Raw genomic sequence first — 19867 nt, forward strand, 5'->3', positions numbered from 1 at the left:
ATCACAGGTTGCTTGATGTTCTGTTTGACAACACAATTAATATTGTGTTGACTTTGTTAGTAGATTATTGCAGCAAAAACTGCACTTTTTTTGCTGTAAAGGGGATGCACAGGAATATGTGTTTTGCGCCCATGATGTCTCATTGCGTTACATGAAAGTTAAACCAGGTTTCACTTTTTCACAGGGCGGCCTTACTATTATTTTTAAAAAAAATTTTGTATTTTAAGTTTTGACTGAGATCCTTACATCAGCATCCAGCTTGGCCAACATAGCACTGCAATTAAAATAATTAAGGAGGCGGCATCTTTTTGACAAAGTGAAAGTCTGAGCACATTAGAGCCTTATAGATGTGCTGATGCTGTAAATCTCAGTGTATTTTGACAATGCATTCAAAAGCTTTTCTCAAGATAAAGGATGTTTGATGTAAAACTAAGTGAATATCTCTGTAAAACCATGCTTCAGTCCACCAAATTCAAGATCATGTTCTCATTCAGGGGTTTACAAGGTCTGACCACAAAAACCTTTGGTTCTTGATGGCTAGTTCAGTGGTTTCCAAATCTTTTAGACCACCACATCACTTCACAGGAGATTTTTGTCAATATTGTTACATTTATTTACATTAATTATTCTTTTTAATTATTCTTTATTCTTTTTTTTATTTTTTCTTCTATTTTGGTTTATTTGAATATACAATATAAAACATAACTGGGGTATTAAAAACACATATGAACGATATGATAAATAACTGATCTCACAGCAGAAACAGCAGAAAGCTGTACTGGACCTTCAGAAGTGCAAACAATCTTTTCCTGAGAGTGTTAAATAATTCAGCTGCTGAGTTGAAAAAACATGGTCTAAAACATCAGTGCTTCCAGTTCTCCTTCAAGCAGTGCAGTGCTGTATGTGATCCATCAGCCCTGGGCCTGTAAATGTGTCAGCTCTCTAAGGAGTGGACTATGCTGGGATACAGAGGGTCCAGGTGAAAGTGTCCTTGTTTTTTCAGAAGAATGTCCTTTTTAGGCAGTATTCGCAGCACTGTGCTCAGGTCCAGATAATAGTCCCCACACGGAGGCAAAACAACTCTCACTCACAGAGTCCATTCACCTTCTCTGAATGGCATCTAGATTCCTCTTGATGATAACCATTTGTTAAGGGTTAATTCAATTAAATGAATGCAGGGTACTTCATCTAGCCAACTGTCAGCTACAGAAGTCACATAAATAATACTATTTAAATCTGTCAGCAATTACTGTGCAGTTTGATCTATATTAAAATATAGATCATGTATTCAAATTCAGATGTTTGTATTAGGAGCATTTAAGGAGTGAACTGTGTTGGTCTGAACAGGGCTGTAATAAATGATGGGGCTGTACACTTTTATTAAAAGTGAGTCAGGTTTTTATTTTAATGTACATCTTTTTAACAACCAAAGGCAGCTCAGTTTTTTCTTGAGTATTTTTTTATTTTCATTTGTCTCACTGCTATAATGCACTAAAGATGAAATTCCATCAAAAGTGTTTGGGCTAAGAGGAGACATCAGCAGAGACTGGAGAGAGACCTCAACGGAAACAGCACTTAAGATATGTGGCAGGCTACAAAAGCAGGAGCGCCCCCATCATATGTGAGGCCACGCTGCCGGACGAGCTGAACACATTTTATGCTCGCTTTGACCTCCTCAATAAGGACTCAGCTGTGAAGTCTACTCTACCTCCAGAGGACAGATATGAGAAAACTCCCGCTGCAAGTGAATATTAACAAGTCTGCAGGCCCAGACAACGTTCCTGGATGTGTACTAAAAATTTGTGCTAATCAGCTAGTTAATGTTGACATTTTTAACATCTCACTCTCACAAGAGACTGTTCCCTCCTGCCCCAAGACAGTCATCAGTGTTTTGAGAAAGTGGTTTTCTAGCACATCAAAGACAACATCCCTGCCAGCCTGGACCCTCACCAGTATGCTTTCAGAACCAACAAATCCATAGAGGATGCCATATCTACTGCTCTTCACTCACTTGGAGAATAAGAACAGCTACATCAGGATGCTGTTTGTTGACTTCAGCTCAGCATTCAACACAATCTCTATCATGAAGCTGATTGGAAAATTTAACACTCTGGGCTTCAGTACAATGCTCTGCAACTGGATACTTGACTTCCTCACATGCAGACCCCAGAGAGTTTAAATCGGCAGTCACACCTCCTCCACATTAATGTTCAACACCGAAGTCCCCCAGGGCTGTGTGCTCAGCCCCCTTCTGTTCACACTGTACACTTATGACTGCACTCCCAGGCATAAGGAGAACTCTATTGTGAAGTATGCGAATGACACCACCATTATTGGCCGTATTACAAACAATGATGAGAGTGCTCCACCTCAGCTCCCCTGTCTACACCAGGGGAGCTGAGGTGGAGCAGGTGAACAGCTATAGGTTCCTTGGCTGTTATTATCACTGAGAACCTGTCTTGGTCATCACACATCACCACCCAGGTTAAAAAAGCGCAGAAAAGGCTCCACTTCCTACGGAAACTTAGGAAAGCTACGGAGCAATAGAAAACGTCACAAACTGGCATGGTTTGTGCACGGCCCAGGACAGAAAGGCTCTAAAGCAGGACATTAAAACTGCCCAGAACATCACTGGTTCCCATCTACAGAGCATCAGTGACCTCAGTGAAGTGAGGTGTCTGCACAGAGCCTAAAGGATACTGAAAGACAGCAGCCGCCACAGCCACAGTCTGTTCACACTGCTGCCATCTGGAAAAAGATACAGAAGTATCTGCTGCAGAACCACCAGACTACAGAGCAGCTTCTTTCCCCAGGCTGTGAGACTCCTCAACTCCTCTTTTGATGCCAAAAAGATGTAGCAGGATTTAGGGTCAACTTTAATTTTGTTTTTTCTTAAACCATGTTTAACCATGTTTTTTAGTCTCTGTTATTGTTGTGCTGCTGGACACAATATTTATTCATGTTCATCCCATTAATGTGGCCTTATGGATTTTTTGTTAGTCCCAGTGCTGCCGTCATTGCACTGCTATTCGAGTACAGCCAGCATCTTCTCCGAGAGCGCATCTTTAATGTGGTCTCCATGTAGCTGTCCCTGTATCTTGAGCTGTCACTGTATCTTGAGTCAACGACTGAGGCCCTTCCTAAAAGGTTCTGTGTTGCAGGTGCGCTGTATTTGTCTTCTAAAACTTTGGTCATTTTTCTTCTCTGGTTGCGATTCAACTCTGTGTCTTTAGAGCTGCATTAATTGATTCAAGGACTTGTGCAGCTGTGTCGGCCTCTCTCAGTGGTTAGAGATAGGGACTGTTCATTATTTATAAGGGGAGAAGATGCGCTGAAAAACAGGAAAGGCATTTTTAAAAACATTAAGCACCGAGGAAGGACTTATGTTTTTAATTTATGCTCAGGTGAGGGACATGAAACACGAAAAGGTAGTATTTCATATTTATTTTGTGTAAATGGACTGTACTTGTATAGCGCTTTTCTAGTCTTATTGACCACTCAAAGCGTTTTAACACTACATGTCACATTCCCCCATTCACACACACATTCACACACTGGTGGCTGAAGCTACCGTACAAAGTGCCACCTGCTACTCAGAAATCATTCACACACACTCACACTCCGATGACGCAGCATCGGGAGCAATTTGGAGTTCAGTATCTTGCCCAAGGATACTTCGACATGTTGCCCAGAAGAGCTGGGGATCGCATTGCTGAACTTCCGATTAGAGGATGACCCGCGCTACCTCTGAGCCACAGCTGCCTCGAAAAGTAGAAAAGTCTAACCCCAGCCACCCCCCACCTCTGAAAAATGAAGCACAGTCTCCTAGCACCGACACGGAAGCTAAGCACTGCCTGGTGTGGATGGGGCCGCAATGAAACATATTTTTTTAAGAGAAGATAACGCGGTGATGACGGTAATGAGCTCAATGCTGTGGTCGGCATGTCTTTACGGTTATGATTTCAATCCTGTGGTAGGCATGTCATTACCGTGGTACTGTGGTACCTTGGTATGGTGTTAATGTCGTAATGTGGTCAAACTGTCAAAGTGAACAAAACATGTACATCGGCTAAATGATACAGCATAGGTAACAAAACAAAATAGCTGAAAGATAAACAAGTATGTATGAAGAATAGAAATGATAACAATTAAATAGATAAACAGGTTATTAAAAAATAAATAAATAACAACACCTATTAAAAAAAAAGAAACTGGGGTACAGGCATACAGATAAAGAGGTATATTCAGTCAAAGGATTTGTAGAAGAAAGCTGCATTATTTTACAAAAAATTGATATATATTGATATTGATATCAGTTATCAGCCAAATGAGTTGTTATATATTGGCATATCCTATAAGGGCAAAAAATCCAATCCAATTCAGTCTATCAATCTATTAATCTATCAATCTATCTATCTATCTATCTATCTATCTATCTATCTATCTATCTATCTATCTATCTATCTATTTAGTGCATCCCTACTCTAGTGATTGGTCAAGAAAAAGGTAATACTTCTCCCCATGGAAATTGGTTAAAGTGGAGCCAATGTCAGTCTGAGGATGGAAATGAAAATCGACATTGTTAATAATTCTATTTGATATTAGGCACGACTATTACCGTACAATGAACTCAAATTTTGCATCACTTTATGAAAGACTGAGGCTTTAGACTTTATAGTTTGTGAAGTTCTGTCTCTGTCTCTAAATTAGTCTGTTAAATGTCATGCATCTGAAATGATAACTGTCCTCATTATGAGAGATATTAAAATTCCCCTGCTCTGTGCTGCAGTCACATTTGCCAACCTGTTGCAAACTGCAGTGTTTTGTGTCTGACGTCTCTTTTTTTAGGGTGGCTTCCAATCTGGATTGGATTCGGTCAGAGGGACGCGCCACCATGGGCTGGTCGAGAGGGTCCACAGGGACCGTAACCGCATCAACTCTCCTCATCGCCGACCCATCGACAAGCACGGACGGCAGATATCCTTTAAGCCTAAATCACTGACAGCAGGAGATGTGAAAGGATAATCAGCCATGTGGAAGTGGGTGTTGTGTCTTCCAGGTGGTTGGTCTTCATTGTTGTTTTCCTTTATTTTTCCTTTGGCGGCTTGTGTTTGCGATGTGGTTTCAAGTGTGACAACACCTACCAGTGTAGGCAGCTGTTTTGTACCCTCAGTTATAGACTTAGTCATTATGCTAATTTGAAATGTGACACAGAGGCAGTGCACTTTACTTCTGCCTAATGGACATTGACATTAGGAGATTCTCAGCATAGTCTGAATGCACACTCAGGAAATCTATGCTTGTGTATATATTTTGCAAATAAGTCTAGCTGCAGATGTGAGTTTTGTGAGGAAGCTGCAGATGTGTCCAGTTGTTGTAATTGTGATAAACCAGAGTGTAAAACATTGGTGTGACTACCTTTTAAATCCATTTTCCCCGAGTCTCCTCAACATCAGAGTCAGTAAGAGCAGACAAATCTGTTTCCCTCATGCACTGTTGGTCACAATTTGTATGGTTTATATTATAGAAGCTTTGTAAAGGCCCAAATGCTCTGAAAGTGAAAATAGATCCACCTCGTTTGACGTGCAGTAGATGCTCCTGTGGTGCACTGCAGGCATTAGATTTGAAATACTAACACCACAAAAGATCGCTCTTTGGGTAAAGATTTTGTATATTCTAGATACCCACATTAACTCGCTATATGTTTTCTATTTTAGTAAAATGATAGTAGCAGTAGTAGTAGTAGTAATAGTAATAATTTACTTCTTTGACAAAATATTGCCCTCTGAGGAGATATCCTTACCTTTTATTCCTCTCGCTCTCCAAACAGCTTCTGAAGCTGAAAAAAATCAGCTCTGGTCACTGCATTGCATTTGACACTCCAAATGAGAAACATTGCAAACGGTGTGAAAGCAGCTTCACATGCCCCATAATGCTTTTGGTACGTGTTCGGCCATTTAAAACATTTAGCGTACTTCAGAACGCCCTGCTTATCATTATGTATGCTGACACCACAATAAAAATAAGAAATAAAAAAAAAGAAATAAAAATTCAGAACTGAATCTCGGCCCAGAATGACTAGTGGTGATTGAAAGTTCTTAAATAATGTATCTTCTTGTGGAACTTGGAAATACTGTCCTGAAAATTAAAATGAAAGCACGATCTCAGGATTTGTCTTGTAGTTTGAGCTGCACTTAAGAAGTTGATTGAAGCACTTAAGGAATCATTATGGATTTGATTTGAAGTGCAAAAAGAAATTGCAGGTCCCTGATGTCTTAGCAACAACTCAAGTGTCTGTAATTATTCTGAATGAGACCACTATTAACCCTCTGTACATGATCGCACAAAAACACTTCCTCCTCATCAGTCATCACAACAGCTGTCAGTGGAAACACTCATCTGAACACACTGCAGTCCCTCCTCTCCTGCATCAATATTATTTCTTAGTATTTTTATACTTTATTGTTTTTTATTGTTTAACCCTTTGAAACCTTTCCTTGTGCTGCTTTCAGATGTCTTCACAAGTATCTAAACTGTTGAACCCTAAACACATTGGTGCCATTTCTTTTACAATCATTGGGAAAAAGGCAACGAGCAACTTGGGAAAAATGATTTTGATGCTGTGATGACAGAGTGAACACAGAAAAACAGCCTGTTTCTATGTCCAGGCTGTGTCTACTCAGTCTGTACACTTTCAGCGTTTTTCTTTGTTTTATATCTGTCACAGTGGTCAGGTATTCTGCCAGCACGTATTCTCTGTTTAGGGTCAAATAAAATTCTACTTAACTTCATGACTTAGTGATTTCGTTGCAATATCTGATATAATTTTCGTTTTGTTTTGAGATGATTTGATTGGACCAGATTGTTAAGTGTCTTTTGAAGCTCCGGTGTGTTAGGGCAGAGATTCAGGTTCAGTCGGTAGAAGCTGGTCTCTCTCTTTCTCTCTCTCTTTCTCTGTTCTAATAATTTTCATGTCATTTTCTTGTACTTTTAACTAATTTCTAGCTTATTTTTATGCCATTTCTTCTTTTGTTGCGCATGGCCTTCTTCACATATTTTTGAAAGAAATCAAGCCAATTTACTCAGGTTTCAAAAGGTTAAAAAAGGTTATTTATAAATGATAGTTATTTTTTCTTTGATTGATGGCTATGTATGGATACATAAGAAACCAAAATTAAGAAAACATTGCTGAATCCAAATAATCAATGGATACTATCAAAATAAGGACAAATCCTGGATATGAGCAAATATAAGAGAAAATTTGTTTGTAAATCGTTTCTTGCATGAGGCCCAATGATGCGCATTTGCATGAAACCCTTGTTAGCCCACTGATCCATCAGCACGCGCCCACCTCAGAGAGAGCGTTTTAGTAAGCGGATGTGTTTATTCCCTGCCTTGATACAGAGATGATTCAGCGGCCTGTCACAGTGGTGTTTTAGAGCTGGAGAGGAGTTTGACACGCCAGCGTATATTTCTGTGGTAACAGATGCAGAATGTAATGGTTATTAGCATGTATGTGGTGTGTTGAAGAAAACCTTCCACAGAGCCACATTAGGTTTTCTTTCATTGTCAATATGGCATGACATCATTGATGAACCTCGCTTGTTTGTACAGTTTGTATCGAATCATGCATGTTTGTCATGTGTGGGCTGGGGTGATGTGTATAATAGATGAAGTGACCTACATTGAGGTGGATGCTTAACTGTATGAGTTGTAAGTATAGCTCAGCTTTAAACATACTTCACTGTTTCAAAGGGTTCTTGATTGTTTAACAATGCCACTTAAACAAATTTAGGCGATAAAAGCAAGCACCATGGTTTGTCTAAAATGTTCTGGTTCTCTCGTGACTGTGAGCTGTAATCTAGAACACTCTGTAATGTACACAGCGTAGGTGGAGAGACTTTTATAAAAGTCTGCTCTTGTTCTTATTAAAAAGAAGCAGTTGGAGTGGGTGGGTGGTGGTTCCACATATGAGCGGACTGTACATGCATGCGTCTGGACACATATAGATGGTATGGCCAGGATTGTCTAGTCAGCCTTTGGTCACAAGGTGTATGTCTGAGCGGACATCTGGGCTTCTCCTTCACAAGGGTATTCAGTGTGTCAGTCTTCAAATTTTAGCAGAGGGAATGATGAGCACTCAAGTCAAACCTTAATTCAGCTCATGTGTTTGTATCCTTTGAGAAAACAGTGCATTTGTGTGAGCAGCATGTGTCTTACAGAGGAGGTCAGAGGTCATAGTAGTAAAGTAACGTGCAAAATTGACATAAAAAACTAGGTCCACAAAAGACACAAAGAGGTCTAATCTGCAGGTCATGTGGAATGGTGGTTAATTTGTCACTTTGTTTCATACAGTTAATCCTGACACTCACGTTCCTGTATTTCCTGCATGGAATATGTATTTGCCTACAACTTTTTTGATTTGATTTGTCCTATTTTCTTTAATTTAATTTTAACTGATAATATTTAAGACAAATTACAGACAAAGATCTTGGATGAAGTCTGATAAAGGAGAATTCAAAATCACATTTGAAAAAGGGCTGTAAAATTAGTTAATATTAATTACAATTTGGGCTTTCCACAATTAAATAAACAATGTGTTCAGTGTGTTAATGCTCAGTACGCCAAAGCATTGTGACCACTTTAAAAAATACAGCAATAGATTGTATCCATTCAGCTCTCAAAGACGCACTGAAATAACCAATGCAGTCGCATTCCATTAGACCAAAGATATGTGTCCAACAAACACCGTTTTCACCTGGTTGCATTCTGTAATGGCATATTTATAATTATATATATAATTATATTATAATTATAATTATATATTTAGTAAGTTTATATTTGGTCACAATTTTGCTAATATATTTTGCTTATAAGAGATGCAGTGTATTCAGGTGACGAAGAAAATTTACATAAGTTTTATTTTGATGCAAAGATTTGTTCATTAGCAGCATTGTAGCGCTTGGAAGTGAAAGCATTGCTCTGTTCTTTAATTAATTAATTATTATTACTATTTCTTTAAAGATTATTTTCTGGGGACAAATAAATATTTTGTCACTTAAATCAATGAATAATTATGATCTCATGATAAAAACAATTGTGATTATCATTTTGCCATTGTTGTGCCGCCCTAATGCTACACTATAAATGCTAATTTTTAAGTCTGCCCAGTAAAAATAAAGTGATCGTATATTGATTCATTGATGCCTGTAGGGATTTTTTTGCAGACAATAGCATACTGTAAATGTTAGTGAGCTATGTTTTTGCTGTAAGATTTTAAAAAAAAATCATTAACTTGGGGCCTGCCACAGCTTTTTTGGTGCCCTGGTTAATATTAAAGAAGTATTTCACCAATATATGTCATCTCTGCAGTAGAATAAGCGAATACTTTTGAAATCGGTGCTGTATGCTGTATGTGTAGTAAAAGGGTGCTTTTGCTCAATGTGTAGAAAAATGACAATCATCAGAATGCTACATGCCTCATCAGAACTATAAACGCTCCCACCGGTGAGTGACGTAATGTGGAATGGTCAACAAAAGCGGCTGGCTGGATCTCATAATACAGTCAAACAATAAGCTAAAACATGTTTCTGAAAACATTTTAGGTGAGAAATATGCAACTCAGTGTCTAAATCTTGATTTATATTCCATCAGCACTGCTTAGTTTAACTGCTTGATCAGATTTTGTTCCAAGTTGGAGAGACAGAGAAAGTCCTCTGAAATGTATCTGTAGCACAGACTAATGTGTAGTTTTTGTGGGAAAACACAGAGTAAAGAAGAAAATGAAAAAAACTGAACAGATCCACTGAGGATCAATTTAGTCTGAGCACTGCAAACTACACTATCATCTGCAATGCTGAGGGGTTTAAACTATGATGATGATGATGATGATGATGATGATGATGATGATGATGACAACGGCGATGATGAGGGGGAGCAGAGCAGCATCTTTAATATGAAAATTCGTAGTTTGGTGTATGGCTTTGACTTCACAGTGCCATATTTTGTAAATGAAGGAGTGGTGTGTGTCTCCGATTGGATAAAATAACAAAGGGCGATTTTTGAGTCATTTCAATCATTTTTTTCCACTGCTTGTGTGAAAGTGTGTAGTTTCTACATACTGGACATACTTAAGCGTGTCATCTGCAGTTTAGAGCTGTAGTTGCTGAAAGGTGTTAAGTAAGATCATGTGAACCAGTGAGATAACCTGTTTGACAGGATTGTTCCCATTACTTTGCGCTGGGAGAAACCACAATAGTGTCCTCTCCACTTGGTTGTGTTTGTGTTTGTATTTGAAAATCGACTTATTCCATGTTTGGTGTGAGGGGTGATAGCAGGGTGATATATGTCTCACTCATGATTATTATTTGTCCAAGGCCTAAAAAGATGCTGTGTAGGACAGCATTTAGCCTTCTGTGTCACCCAGTCTCTGCTTTCATTTGTTTTTGTTGATGGTTAAACTTTTCAAAACATAACCCAGAGAGGAGATGGTGTTCAGAGCAGAGGAGCTCCTCATGCTAAGACTAAAAGAGGGACTGTTAGTGAGACCAAACACCGCGCTTGTGAAGTCCTGCCCTTCAGCAGACAATGCCAGGAACTCTGCCTCTGCCTTTAGTAGTAAATCAGATGATGCTGTCATGTTTTCATTAAGTATTTGAAAAAGGCAGCTCCATTGTTCACACTTATTCGCGCTATAGAGCTTTGATGAGAATGTACTTCCAGTGTGAATACTGTCTTTTTTCTCACATGAATTCTGTTTTAGAACCCTGATTTTATTGGCCATTATTGGCCTTTCACAATTTTTTTTTTACAGAACATAATCCACAAAAAAATGCTACGAGTCATTTCTAATATGAAGTGTAAAATACCTGACTCCAGTACATATCAGATAAGTGTTTGCTAACCATATTTGAAAGATAATTAGATGGATAGATAGATGGATGGTGGAAAAGAGTGGTCTCGCTTTTAAACCGCCACAGGAGGTAATAACTGTGCCGAAACAATGCCTGTATTATCAGGACAGCCGACAGGAAGTGACCATGGGTGGGATGGGTGTGATGTGCTATGACATCTTTTGTGTGCGACTCACCTTGGGAGATTCAAAAAGCAGCAGTAGCAGTAAGCGGCTAAATCAAAAGAAGAACTTCAGCAGTAAATGTTTGCAAACTGGGAAAACAATGACATTTGGGAGCCCCTTACTCTCTGAGCAGAGGAAGCTATCAGTCGCCACCTAACATTGATGGCAAATGATTGTTATTGCGATGTTATGCTTTGATATTGTTAAGTAAGTGCTGCTGACACTTTTGTTTTATGTAACACTAGAAGTGGATACTGTTGTGTTGAACGTCACGCCTCTCACTCAGCGATGCCGGCATGCTATTTAAAATCACAAACCGGAGTGGGATGATGCTGTTGTTCTTTGTAAAAATGCAAAGAACGCAAAAACAAGGGACTTCATAGTGGCTATATAGCTCCATCCTGTGTAGAAAGGGCTATAGATGAATAAAATATTAGCCGATATGTCAATATCTGGATTTTTTACTCCTTAAATAGGTATTGGCATCGGCCCTAAAAATCCAGTTACAGGCTCTGTCGTGTGCTTCTGACATCTCATAACATTGTAATATGTGAATGTAATTTTTATAGAAATGAACTCAGTATCACAGCAATGTTTCTGATTTTGTGCCAATAATTCCCTTAACTAAGACCTACATCGAGAGCTCTCCGTATGGAGCCGTGTACCTGTCCCCACCTCTGGACAACAACTGGAGAAGGTGAGTAGTGTACCTGTTAATCTGCTGTCAGAATGCTTATCGTCCTCTCTTCTTCCTCTAACTGGATCACTGTACAACAGGGACTGTTTCCTGTCACCACCCTGTTTCCTGTTTCAAGCCTCTCTGTACCTACTGGTATTGTCTTTGTATATCTAGGCTGCAGCTGTCTCCATCAAACACTAATCAGAGATGTATAGAATCAGTGGATGTCCAGGGAGAGCTGAGGGAGGCTTAAGGGTAGAGTCGCTGACCTTCTTTGTTTGTGCACAAATGCTCCATGTGCTGTGTTAGCCCTAGGAACACTGCATCTACCTAAAGGTGTTTGACAGTTAGCCTTTTGCTTTAAAGGTCATGCCCAGCAGCAGTCATCCTACTGTTGAGGGATTTGATGTTGTAACAGCACAACTGCCCCTGTGGTACAGAATCTCCAGCTTAGCAGAAATTAAAAATCAGTATCTGCTGGAATAAAATGCAACACTTGCTGGCCTTGATGTGAGCTGCATGATCTATTTTCTCCAGCTTTGCTTGTGCCTATGTAGAGCAGTCAGTGTATTGGTAGACAGCTTTTCCTCAGTGTTTACAAGAGAGTGAATTATTGCCCTGTGTTAAAAAGCTCAGCCAAGTCCTCCCCACTCACTCTCTTTCACTCTTGCTCTCCACACTTGTGTTTTGTATGCGGGCTTGGCTGGCTGCCAATCACCGAGCCTCGTCTTCCTCCACAGTGCAGACACACACATTCGCCAGGCTCCATGTTGAGCGTACTATAACAGCTTGTACTGTAGAGGTGAATAAGGCCCACGCCCTCTCATCATTGTTGACACCACAAACAAGTTGGCTGACAAACGTCCTGGCGGAGCAACTAGACATCAGTGTTCTCAGAGTGGGTGTTTTTCTCAGAGAGCCATGTGGCACAAAGCAATGAATGCAGACTCCCATGTTTATTTCAGGCAGCACTGCTTTGTTCCACACTGTGTTCCTCAATAATAGATTGAGCTTCATGTCATGTAAACTTCAGTTAGAGTATTTCAAAATGTGACAACCCTCTCACTTTATTAAATAATAAATTATCTGTGATGAAGACACCATTATTATTATTATTATTATTATTACTATTATTATTATTATTGAGAATGAATAATGATCTTCATGGAGAGTTGATACTTTTTCTTGACAGTCACAGCTATAGACTGCGGGACAGCTAGTCCTGTTCATATGGCCAATAGACAATTTTTTACGGAAACTTTGATTGTAATGGGGATAGTAGACCTGATCCCTATAAGCCTCACTGACTATGCAATTCTGTCTGCCACTGAGCAATAGTGTCACTCAGTTGAGCTAATCAAATCAATTATTTACCCTACCTAGGCAGTTTGCTAGAGAGAACAACAATGTGAGAGAGATGACAGCATAAAAGCAACAGACCTGCTGCTTTCTCTCTACAGACTGTCTAAGCCCAGTAAAAACTGCGATTTTTGTGGCTCTGAAATGGTGGTCATGTGTCACACAGTGAGAGAGGTTCAAGGATGGCCGTTTGCTTGGTCTTGCCCCCAGTGACAGCCTGGGATGCACTAAACTTATAAGACTCTCACAGTCTGCAGGAAGCTTTACTAAAGTAGCACTACACACCTTGACCATGTTTGGATTGACTTACAGCAGAGAGTGAGCTTTCTCCGCCATGAACATGAGAAAAACCGAGCATAGATCCAGGCGCACCATTGATCCCCTCCTCATGTGAATGACAGTGACACTAACTCCATTTTTCAAGATTCATTATTCAAGATTCAAGATTCAAACTCCTGGCAGGGCAGTCACCGGTCCATTCCTCTGTCTAGAACAGGAAGTAGAAAAAAGTATAAAAACAAAATGCAGACAAAAGGGGCCTCTGACAGCTTTTAGCAAATTTGGGGGGGCATGTTTGTTTATTCAGGAGATTCTGTCTGTTTTTTTTGTTTGTTTGTTTTTTGATTGTTTGTATGGTTTTTACTAAAATATAGGTGTTAAGTTGACTGTGCTAGGACAAATTTTATTCATGGTAAACATAACTATTTCTTTGCCATACAAGTAAAATGTGTTTTGGATCCTACTTTGAAAATTGACTGCAAGTGTTGAAATATTAGAGAAATGTAAGTTGTTGATTTAATTTGATAGACGTAGGGGATGCAATTCAGAGATCATGGGATTTGACCTTTGCTACAGGGAAATGTCAGTACCCCTGCTGTAAAGTGATAAACCACAGCAGTGTTTTTTTTTGTTTGTTTTTTTTAATAGCACAGCATTTATTTCAATTCAGTCTCCTCCTGTGACTGTGCTCCTCCACCAGTCCATACACGGAACACTGTGTATGTGATTGGCATCAGCTCTGTCAAGTCTCTGCAGTCCAAGCCCAGCCTCCTGCTCCAACCTGCAACAGATTGTTGTCGCAGTGTGTAACAGGGATAAACTTCCCTCTCAGCAGTCAATTTTGGCCCACTTCACTGACACAGGCAGAGATATACAGGTTTATCCTTTAGTGTTGGCTTACACTGGTTGTTTTTTAGTAGTGCACTGTAGTATTACATATTACAAATATTCCTGTAAACCCTCCTTAAGTGTAAATGAAATGTAGAATGGGATATGGTAGGATGATTTGTGTGATTTAGACTTTATGATTCATGGTTGATTTACAGACTGCGTAAAAGAGAAGAATGGATGAAGGTTGAAATTAATGTTACACAGAAGTAGGAGGATCCAGCTTGTGTTAATGGAGGTGTAACTTGAGATGCAGACACTATCTCCTGAAATCACCTCAAATCACAACAGAGAGCCCTCAGAGACGGGACAAGAGTTCCCCATTTTTCAGCAACTTTCTAGAAACCATTCTAAAACATTTAAAGTGAAGGGTCACATAGAAAAACAATCCAGGATTTCTCTTTAGGAATTGGACAGTGTTATACTATATCATAGTCGCACCATTATTCTACTTACAAAATAAGATGTGCTCACATTCTCATGCAAGTTTTGCATACAGAGTATGTTTATATTCACTTTTTGAGGTATGATACAGCAGCTGTGTAATTCCCAGATGTCGGGTCAATAAATAGCTAAATATCAGTTGCACATACTGTGGGAGTTGCCATTAGGCTTGGGGGAAAAACTGATACAGCGCAGAATCATGACATTTGCGTGGTAGTATTGTATCAATACACTGACCCCGAGTATCAGTTTATTTGTTTTATAAATTATTGATATTGCAAATATAAATTACACTTTTGTAGCCTACTAGAATGATAACATTGATTGGTTATCACATCCATCAGATTGATCTGGGATCTGACATCAGCTTGTCAGAATCAGTGACACCCCTTGGGATCTGAGAGGGTCATTGATTCTGAAAAGCTGATATTGATTTGTTAAAAAGGAAAAGTACCACTTTGTTAATCCTTTTTAAATAAAGGGGTATTTTTCCTTTTTAACCTATTAACATCAGCTTGTCAGAATCAACACCCTCTCAGATCCTAAATCAATCAGCACAGGTGCCTCACAGGGTTGTGTATGCTCTCCAGTTCTTTTCACATTATACACAAATGACTGTATAAGCAGCCACCCCGAGAACTTTGTTTTTAAATTTTCTGCCAACACTGCTTTCCTCAGCTAGCTGCACAAAGATAGAAGTCCATCAGCATATCTATCTGAAATTGAAAACTTTGTGCAATGATGTGACACCAACCATCTCATTTTAAATCTAAACAAAACTAAGGAGATGATCATGGATCCTAGATAAGTGGGGGGCCATACTCCTTGATCCGATACAGGCTGTCAGCATGGTATGGCAACCTTACTGTACAGCTTAAAAGTAAGCTTGCTCGTCTTGTACATACAGCCATAAAGGTGATGGGTAAGATTGAATACCAGCCCCTCCAGTCCATATATACAAGGAGTCTGTTGTCAGGCCCATTATCTGTGCAGCAATGAGTCCAAGACAAATTTCCCCTGTAAGGACAATAAAGTGTATCGTGCTGCAATAGCAATGATTATAGTGAGATGAACAGACCAGAAGCTCTACCATATTAAATAATAACAGATATTGAAGTTTTCTTTTGGGGACAGAATTTTATATATATATATATATATATGTGTGTGTGTGTGTGTGTGTGTGTGTGTGTGTGTGTCTGTGTGTGTATATATTCATCATATTGCAAAACATTTAGAATCACAATCAATCACAATCACATTGTATTCTGGCTTAGATATTGTGATTATATCATATCCTGGGGCCTCTGATTGATCCAACCTATGGTTATCATGTAAAAGTTTATTCAATTTTTGCAATATTCTTTCAAGTTTTATTGTTTTTTACAAGTATAGTTGACAGACAGCACAACAACACTTATGCAACCCATTAAGCTCTTTCAAAAAGCCAGCATGCAAATTAACAAGACACAAACAAACAAACAAAAAACAGAACAAGCAGACAAAAAAAAGCAAAAATAGCAAGAACAGTGTCTACTAAAAACAAACAAACCAACAACAAACAAATAGATAGTTACAAATTTGAATTAAAACTTAAGATATTTAACTTCTTGGAATTAAAATTTCATCTAATATCAGGTACATGTTTCCATTGCAATTTAAACATTTCTCAGATTTGATCAAGATTAATCTAATTTCAACAGAAATATTTTCCTTGGCCTATAAACTGGACATGTGGGCAAAATCAATGAACAGCGCATAAACTTGCTTTTGTGAAATCGGTGTTGTGTTTTTACTTTTGGACTGCTGATGAAATTTGCAGCTTAAATAAAGACACACTGTAACACTGTTGGAGTAGAAATGGGAAATCAGAGTCTGGACTTAAGTCTTACTAGTTTAGGGAGGCTCTTTATCCAGTGGCCTGTTGGGAAATGCTTTAAGGAAATTATCTTTTGTTAAACTTCTTTACAACAGGCTTTACAAGAGAAAAACATGTTCCTTTTGCCCAAAGTCCACATCAGTGGCCCAGCTTAATAACCATCGATGGAAATAGTCTTTGGGCTCTTGTGTTGCTGCAGTGAGAGACAGATTCTCTGCATGTCTGTCTCAGGGGAGAATGGGGCGGTAAGTGTTTACAACGCCAACTACATCTGCACTGCATTACCGCAGCACAGCTCTGGAGGAGAGCCACAGAGCTCGTTAACTGTTTCAGTGCTTTAATTACCACAACAGCCATCACTAATCTGCTGTCCACCCAGCCTCTCGAGCTCTGATGATTCGCATAATGCAAACATCTGACAACGATGGCACCAAGAGAGTTGTGCACTAAGCATGTGCATTTTGAAAGGCACCAATTGCATATATATTTTTACTGCTGTGTGTTTGTATTAAGATGAGTCATGCCAAAATTCCCAGCCTCTGATAGACCAGAACACAAAGGGAGTGAGCCAGTGCTCGGGGATTGGCAGGCATGACAGAAATGCAGGGGAACAGAGCTGTTCACATAGCCTTTAACCGATCCACGACTGACCAGCAGATTTTATCATCTGGCTGGTTTTTGCAAGGACTTTTTTTTTTTATTTCAGGAAAAGAATAAGTGATTTCCCAACTTTGTCCATCTGTAGTGTGTCAAGCCATGACCATCTGTCCTCTACAGTTTACTCAAAGTACAGTGCTTGTTTAGAAATGTGGTGCATCAAAGAATATTAGTGTACGCTGGGAAGAGAATTTCTTCTTGGGGATTGGTTCCTCAGGCATCAGACCTGAGTACAGCCCTGTATGTGTCCCTTCGGAGACCATCTGTCCAAGGGTCAGAGCTTCAATCCAGTCCCACGCTCTCCTCCCCTTTCATTCACCCATCTTTGGCCTGCTATTCCCGTACCAGCCTCTCTCGGGATGAAATCACAGACCGCGCTCCCTGGAGATGGCTGTGTAGAAAGGCCCTCCAGAAGAGAGATCTTTCGTGTCCTCTTTGGGAGATGTGGTGTGTTGATTCTTCGGGGGCTTTTATCCTCCTGATTGCTGCCCTCCTGTAGAGAGACAATGTGACTACTTGTAGACATCAGTCACGTGACAAACTTTGTACACGACCATTTTTTCACAGTATAAGCCTGGTTTACCCAGTAGTATGATCATTAGTCTGTCTGTTTGTGTTTCATTGTATCCTTTCACCATTTGGGCTAATTTGTAGCTGAGTGTTGCTCCTAAAATCCATTTCCCACTGCACAAAAATCCCCGCTAACACACGCTAACATCTGGCTTTTTAATATAATGCGAAAGGCTACAATTGGCATTCACAACTGGGTGCAATGACTCTGCAGTAGTCACAGACATTTATCCCCCCCAGCTCTGATTGGCAGAGATGGAAACACAAAATCTGTGTGAACATGCTCATTTTAACAAATTACCATTCATTTCCACCATAGACTGTATATAAAGATGGACAACATGACAAACTTCCCCAAAGTGTAGCTTTTCAATCGGGATCCCCCCGTGGTGTCTGTCTGCAGTGTAGGTCATAAAGCCTGCCCGTCCACGTTAGCGAATGACACATAGGCCAAACTAAAAACTCAAAGTAAATTCCAAATGAATTTTTCCCAAAGATGGTTTCTGTCACTGAAGGTAGTTCCCATCACCCTGATGTTTGTTCAAGTGATCGTTTTTTATGATCAAGTTTTGATGAGGTATTAAATTATACAAAAAGGAAATTTCCCACCATGATTGACAGGTGTTCTTTTTGTTTATTTATTTATTTAAATAGTTTCTTTGGTAGGGACAGTGCACATTAACATACTTCAGCCTGTTACAAAAAAGCTGTTGTAAGTGATGTTTCACATACAGAGATTACAGCTATAGCTACTCTCCAGCTCCTGTTTCTAGTCAGGCTTTTAGTGAAGAAAAGGAGAAAAAAGGAAGATATCAAAGTTACATGCATTAATGTGCATATGTTACGTACGATAACATTAATACATACACAAAGAAGAGGAAAAGGTAAACATTTACTTCAAGATTACATAGAATAACAACACAAAACAGACACAAATATTAAGGTTACATGCACTTACAACACTCAACTATAAGACATTCTAAAATAGTTAAAAATGCTCACATCTATGATTTTGCACTTTGGTTAAAAATCTTAGTATGTTGAGTTGATTTCATTTTGGTTGGTGGTGTGTTCCACATTTTAGAGCCTTTTATGGAAAAACTGACTGCCCTTAGGAAGTCTTACAAAAGTTCACAAATGCTTGCTGTGCCCCTGGTGCTCCTACCACTGTTTTACCTGTTGATAAATTTACATAAATTATTTGGTGCTAAGTTCTGAAGGTAATCAAAAACAGTTTAAGGAATGAGAATTTTAGAAAATAATCAAAACTGACTAAATTGTACTGCTTCAGCATTTGACAGTGATGTTATCTCGTGGGTTTTTATCCATTATTTTAAGGCTTGGCTGTACAAAGATGCAGCAGGCTTATGTGTATTCAGAGGTGCTTCACACTCTAGCACAATAAGAAATATATATATAAAAAACATGACCTGCATGTAAAGTTGTGCTGCTTTGATTGGTATGTAATGTCTAATTCATTTGAAGCAATTTAAATAGCTTTTAGTGTCTTAGTAATCTTTATGATATTCGTCAAATTGCAGTTTGGAATCTAGCACTACACCTAAAGATTTAGATTCCTTTACCATCTCACTTTCTTCTTTCTTTCTCCCTGTACCGTTATGCTATGTTTCTATGATTGATTCTACGGTGACTGTCTTTTGTTTTTGTTTTTTTTTAATTTATTAAAAAACACATAGAGACTGTCTATTTCCTGTTCAAGGTGAGCTTATTTTGATAACGCTGCTTACATACCACGTTCATATATGATGATAGTATCTCAGTTGCCTCATTTGGTGTCTTTGCTGAATACAACTAGCACTAATGCAACTAAATCCATTTGAATAAAGTTGTGAACCAAATGTATTTTTCGACGACTAGTTATGCCAGTTTTAAAGAAAAAAATCAAATATCGATTTGTCTGAGGAAGAGTCAATATCCCTTTTTGCCGAATGAGTCACTGCTCCTGCTCCGTGGTTTAAGGCTTTGACAGTGAGCCATCACATCAAGCGTTACATGTTGTTACTGTCTCCGGGCTGCC

The 19867-nt window shown here is 39.1% G+C and overlaps 1 protein-coding gene across 3 annotated transcripts in view; it reads left to right on the forward strand.

The window, feature by feature from the left end:
- Positions 1 to 19867, forward strand: part of crtc3 (CREB regulated transcription coactivator 3) — a 59355-nt gene that overhangs the window by 15342 nt on the left and 24146 nt on the right. For all 3 annotated transcript variants that reach the window (XM_042485153.1, XM_042485135.1, XM_042485145.1), the window contains exons 3-4: positions 4849 to 4977; positions 11713 to 11774. In XM_042485153.1, the coding sequence (XP_042341087.1) occupies positions 4849 to 4977; positions 11713 to 11774 (191 nt within the window). The remainder of the gene's footprint in view (positions 1 to 4848; positions 4978 to 11712; positions 11775 to 19867) is intronic.

This window comes from Plectropomus leopardus, chromosome 1 (genome assembly GCF_008729295.1).
Source record: "Plectropomus leopardus isolate mb chromosome 1, YSFRI_Pleo_2.0, whole genome shotgun sequence".
In the NCBI taxonomy this organism is placed as follows: Eukaryota; Metazoa; Chordata; class Actinopteri; order Perciformes; family Serranidae; genus Plectropomus; species Plectropomus leopardus.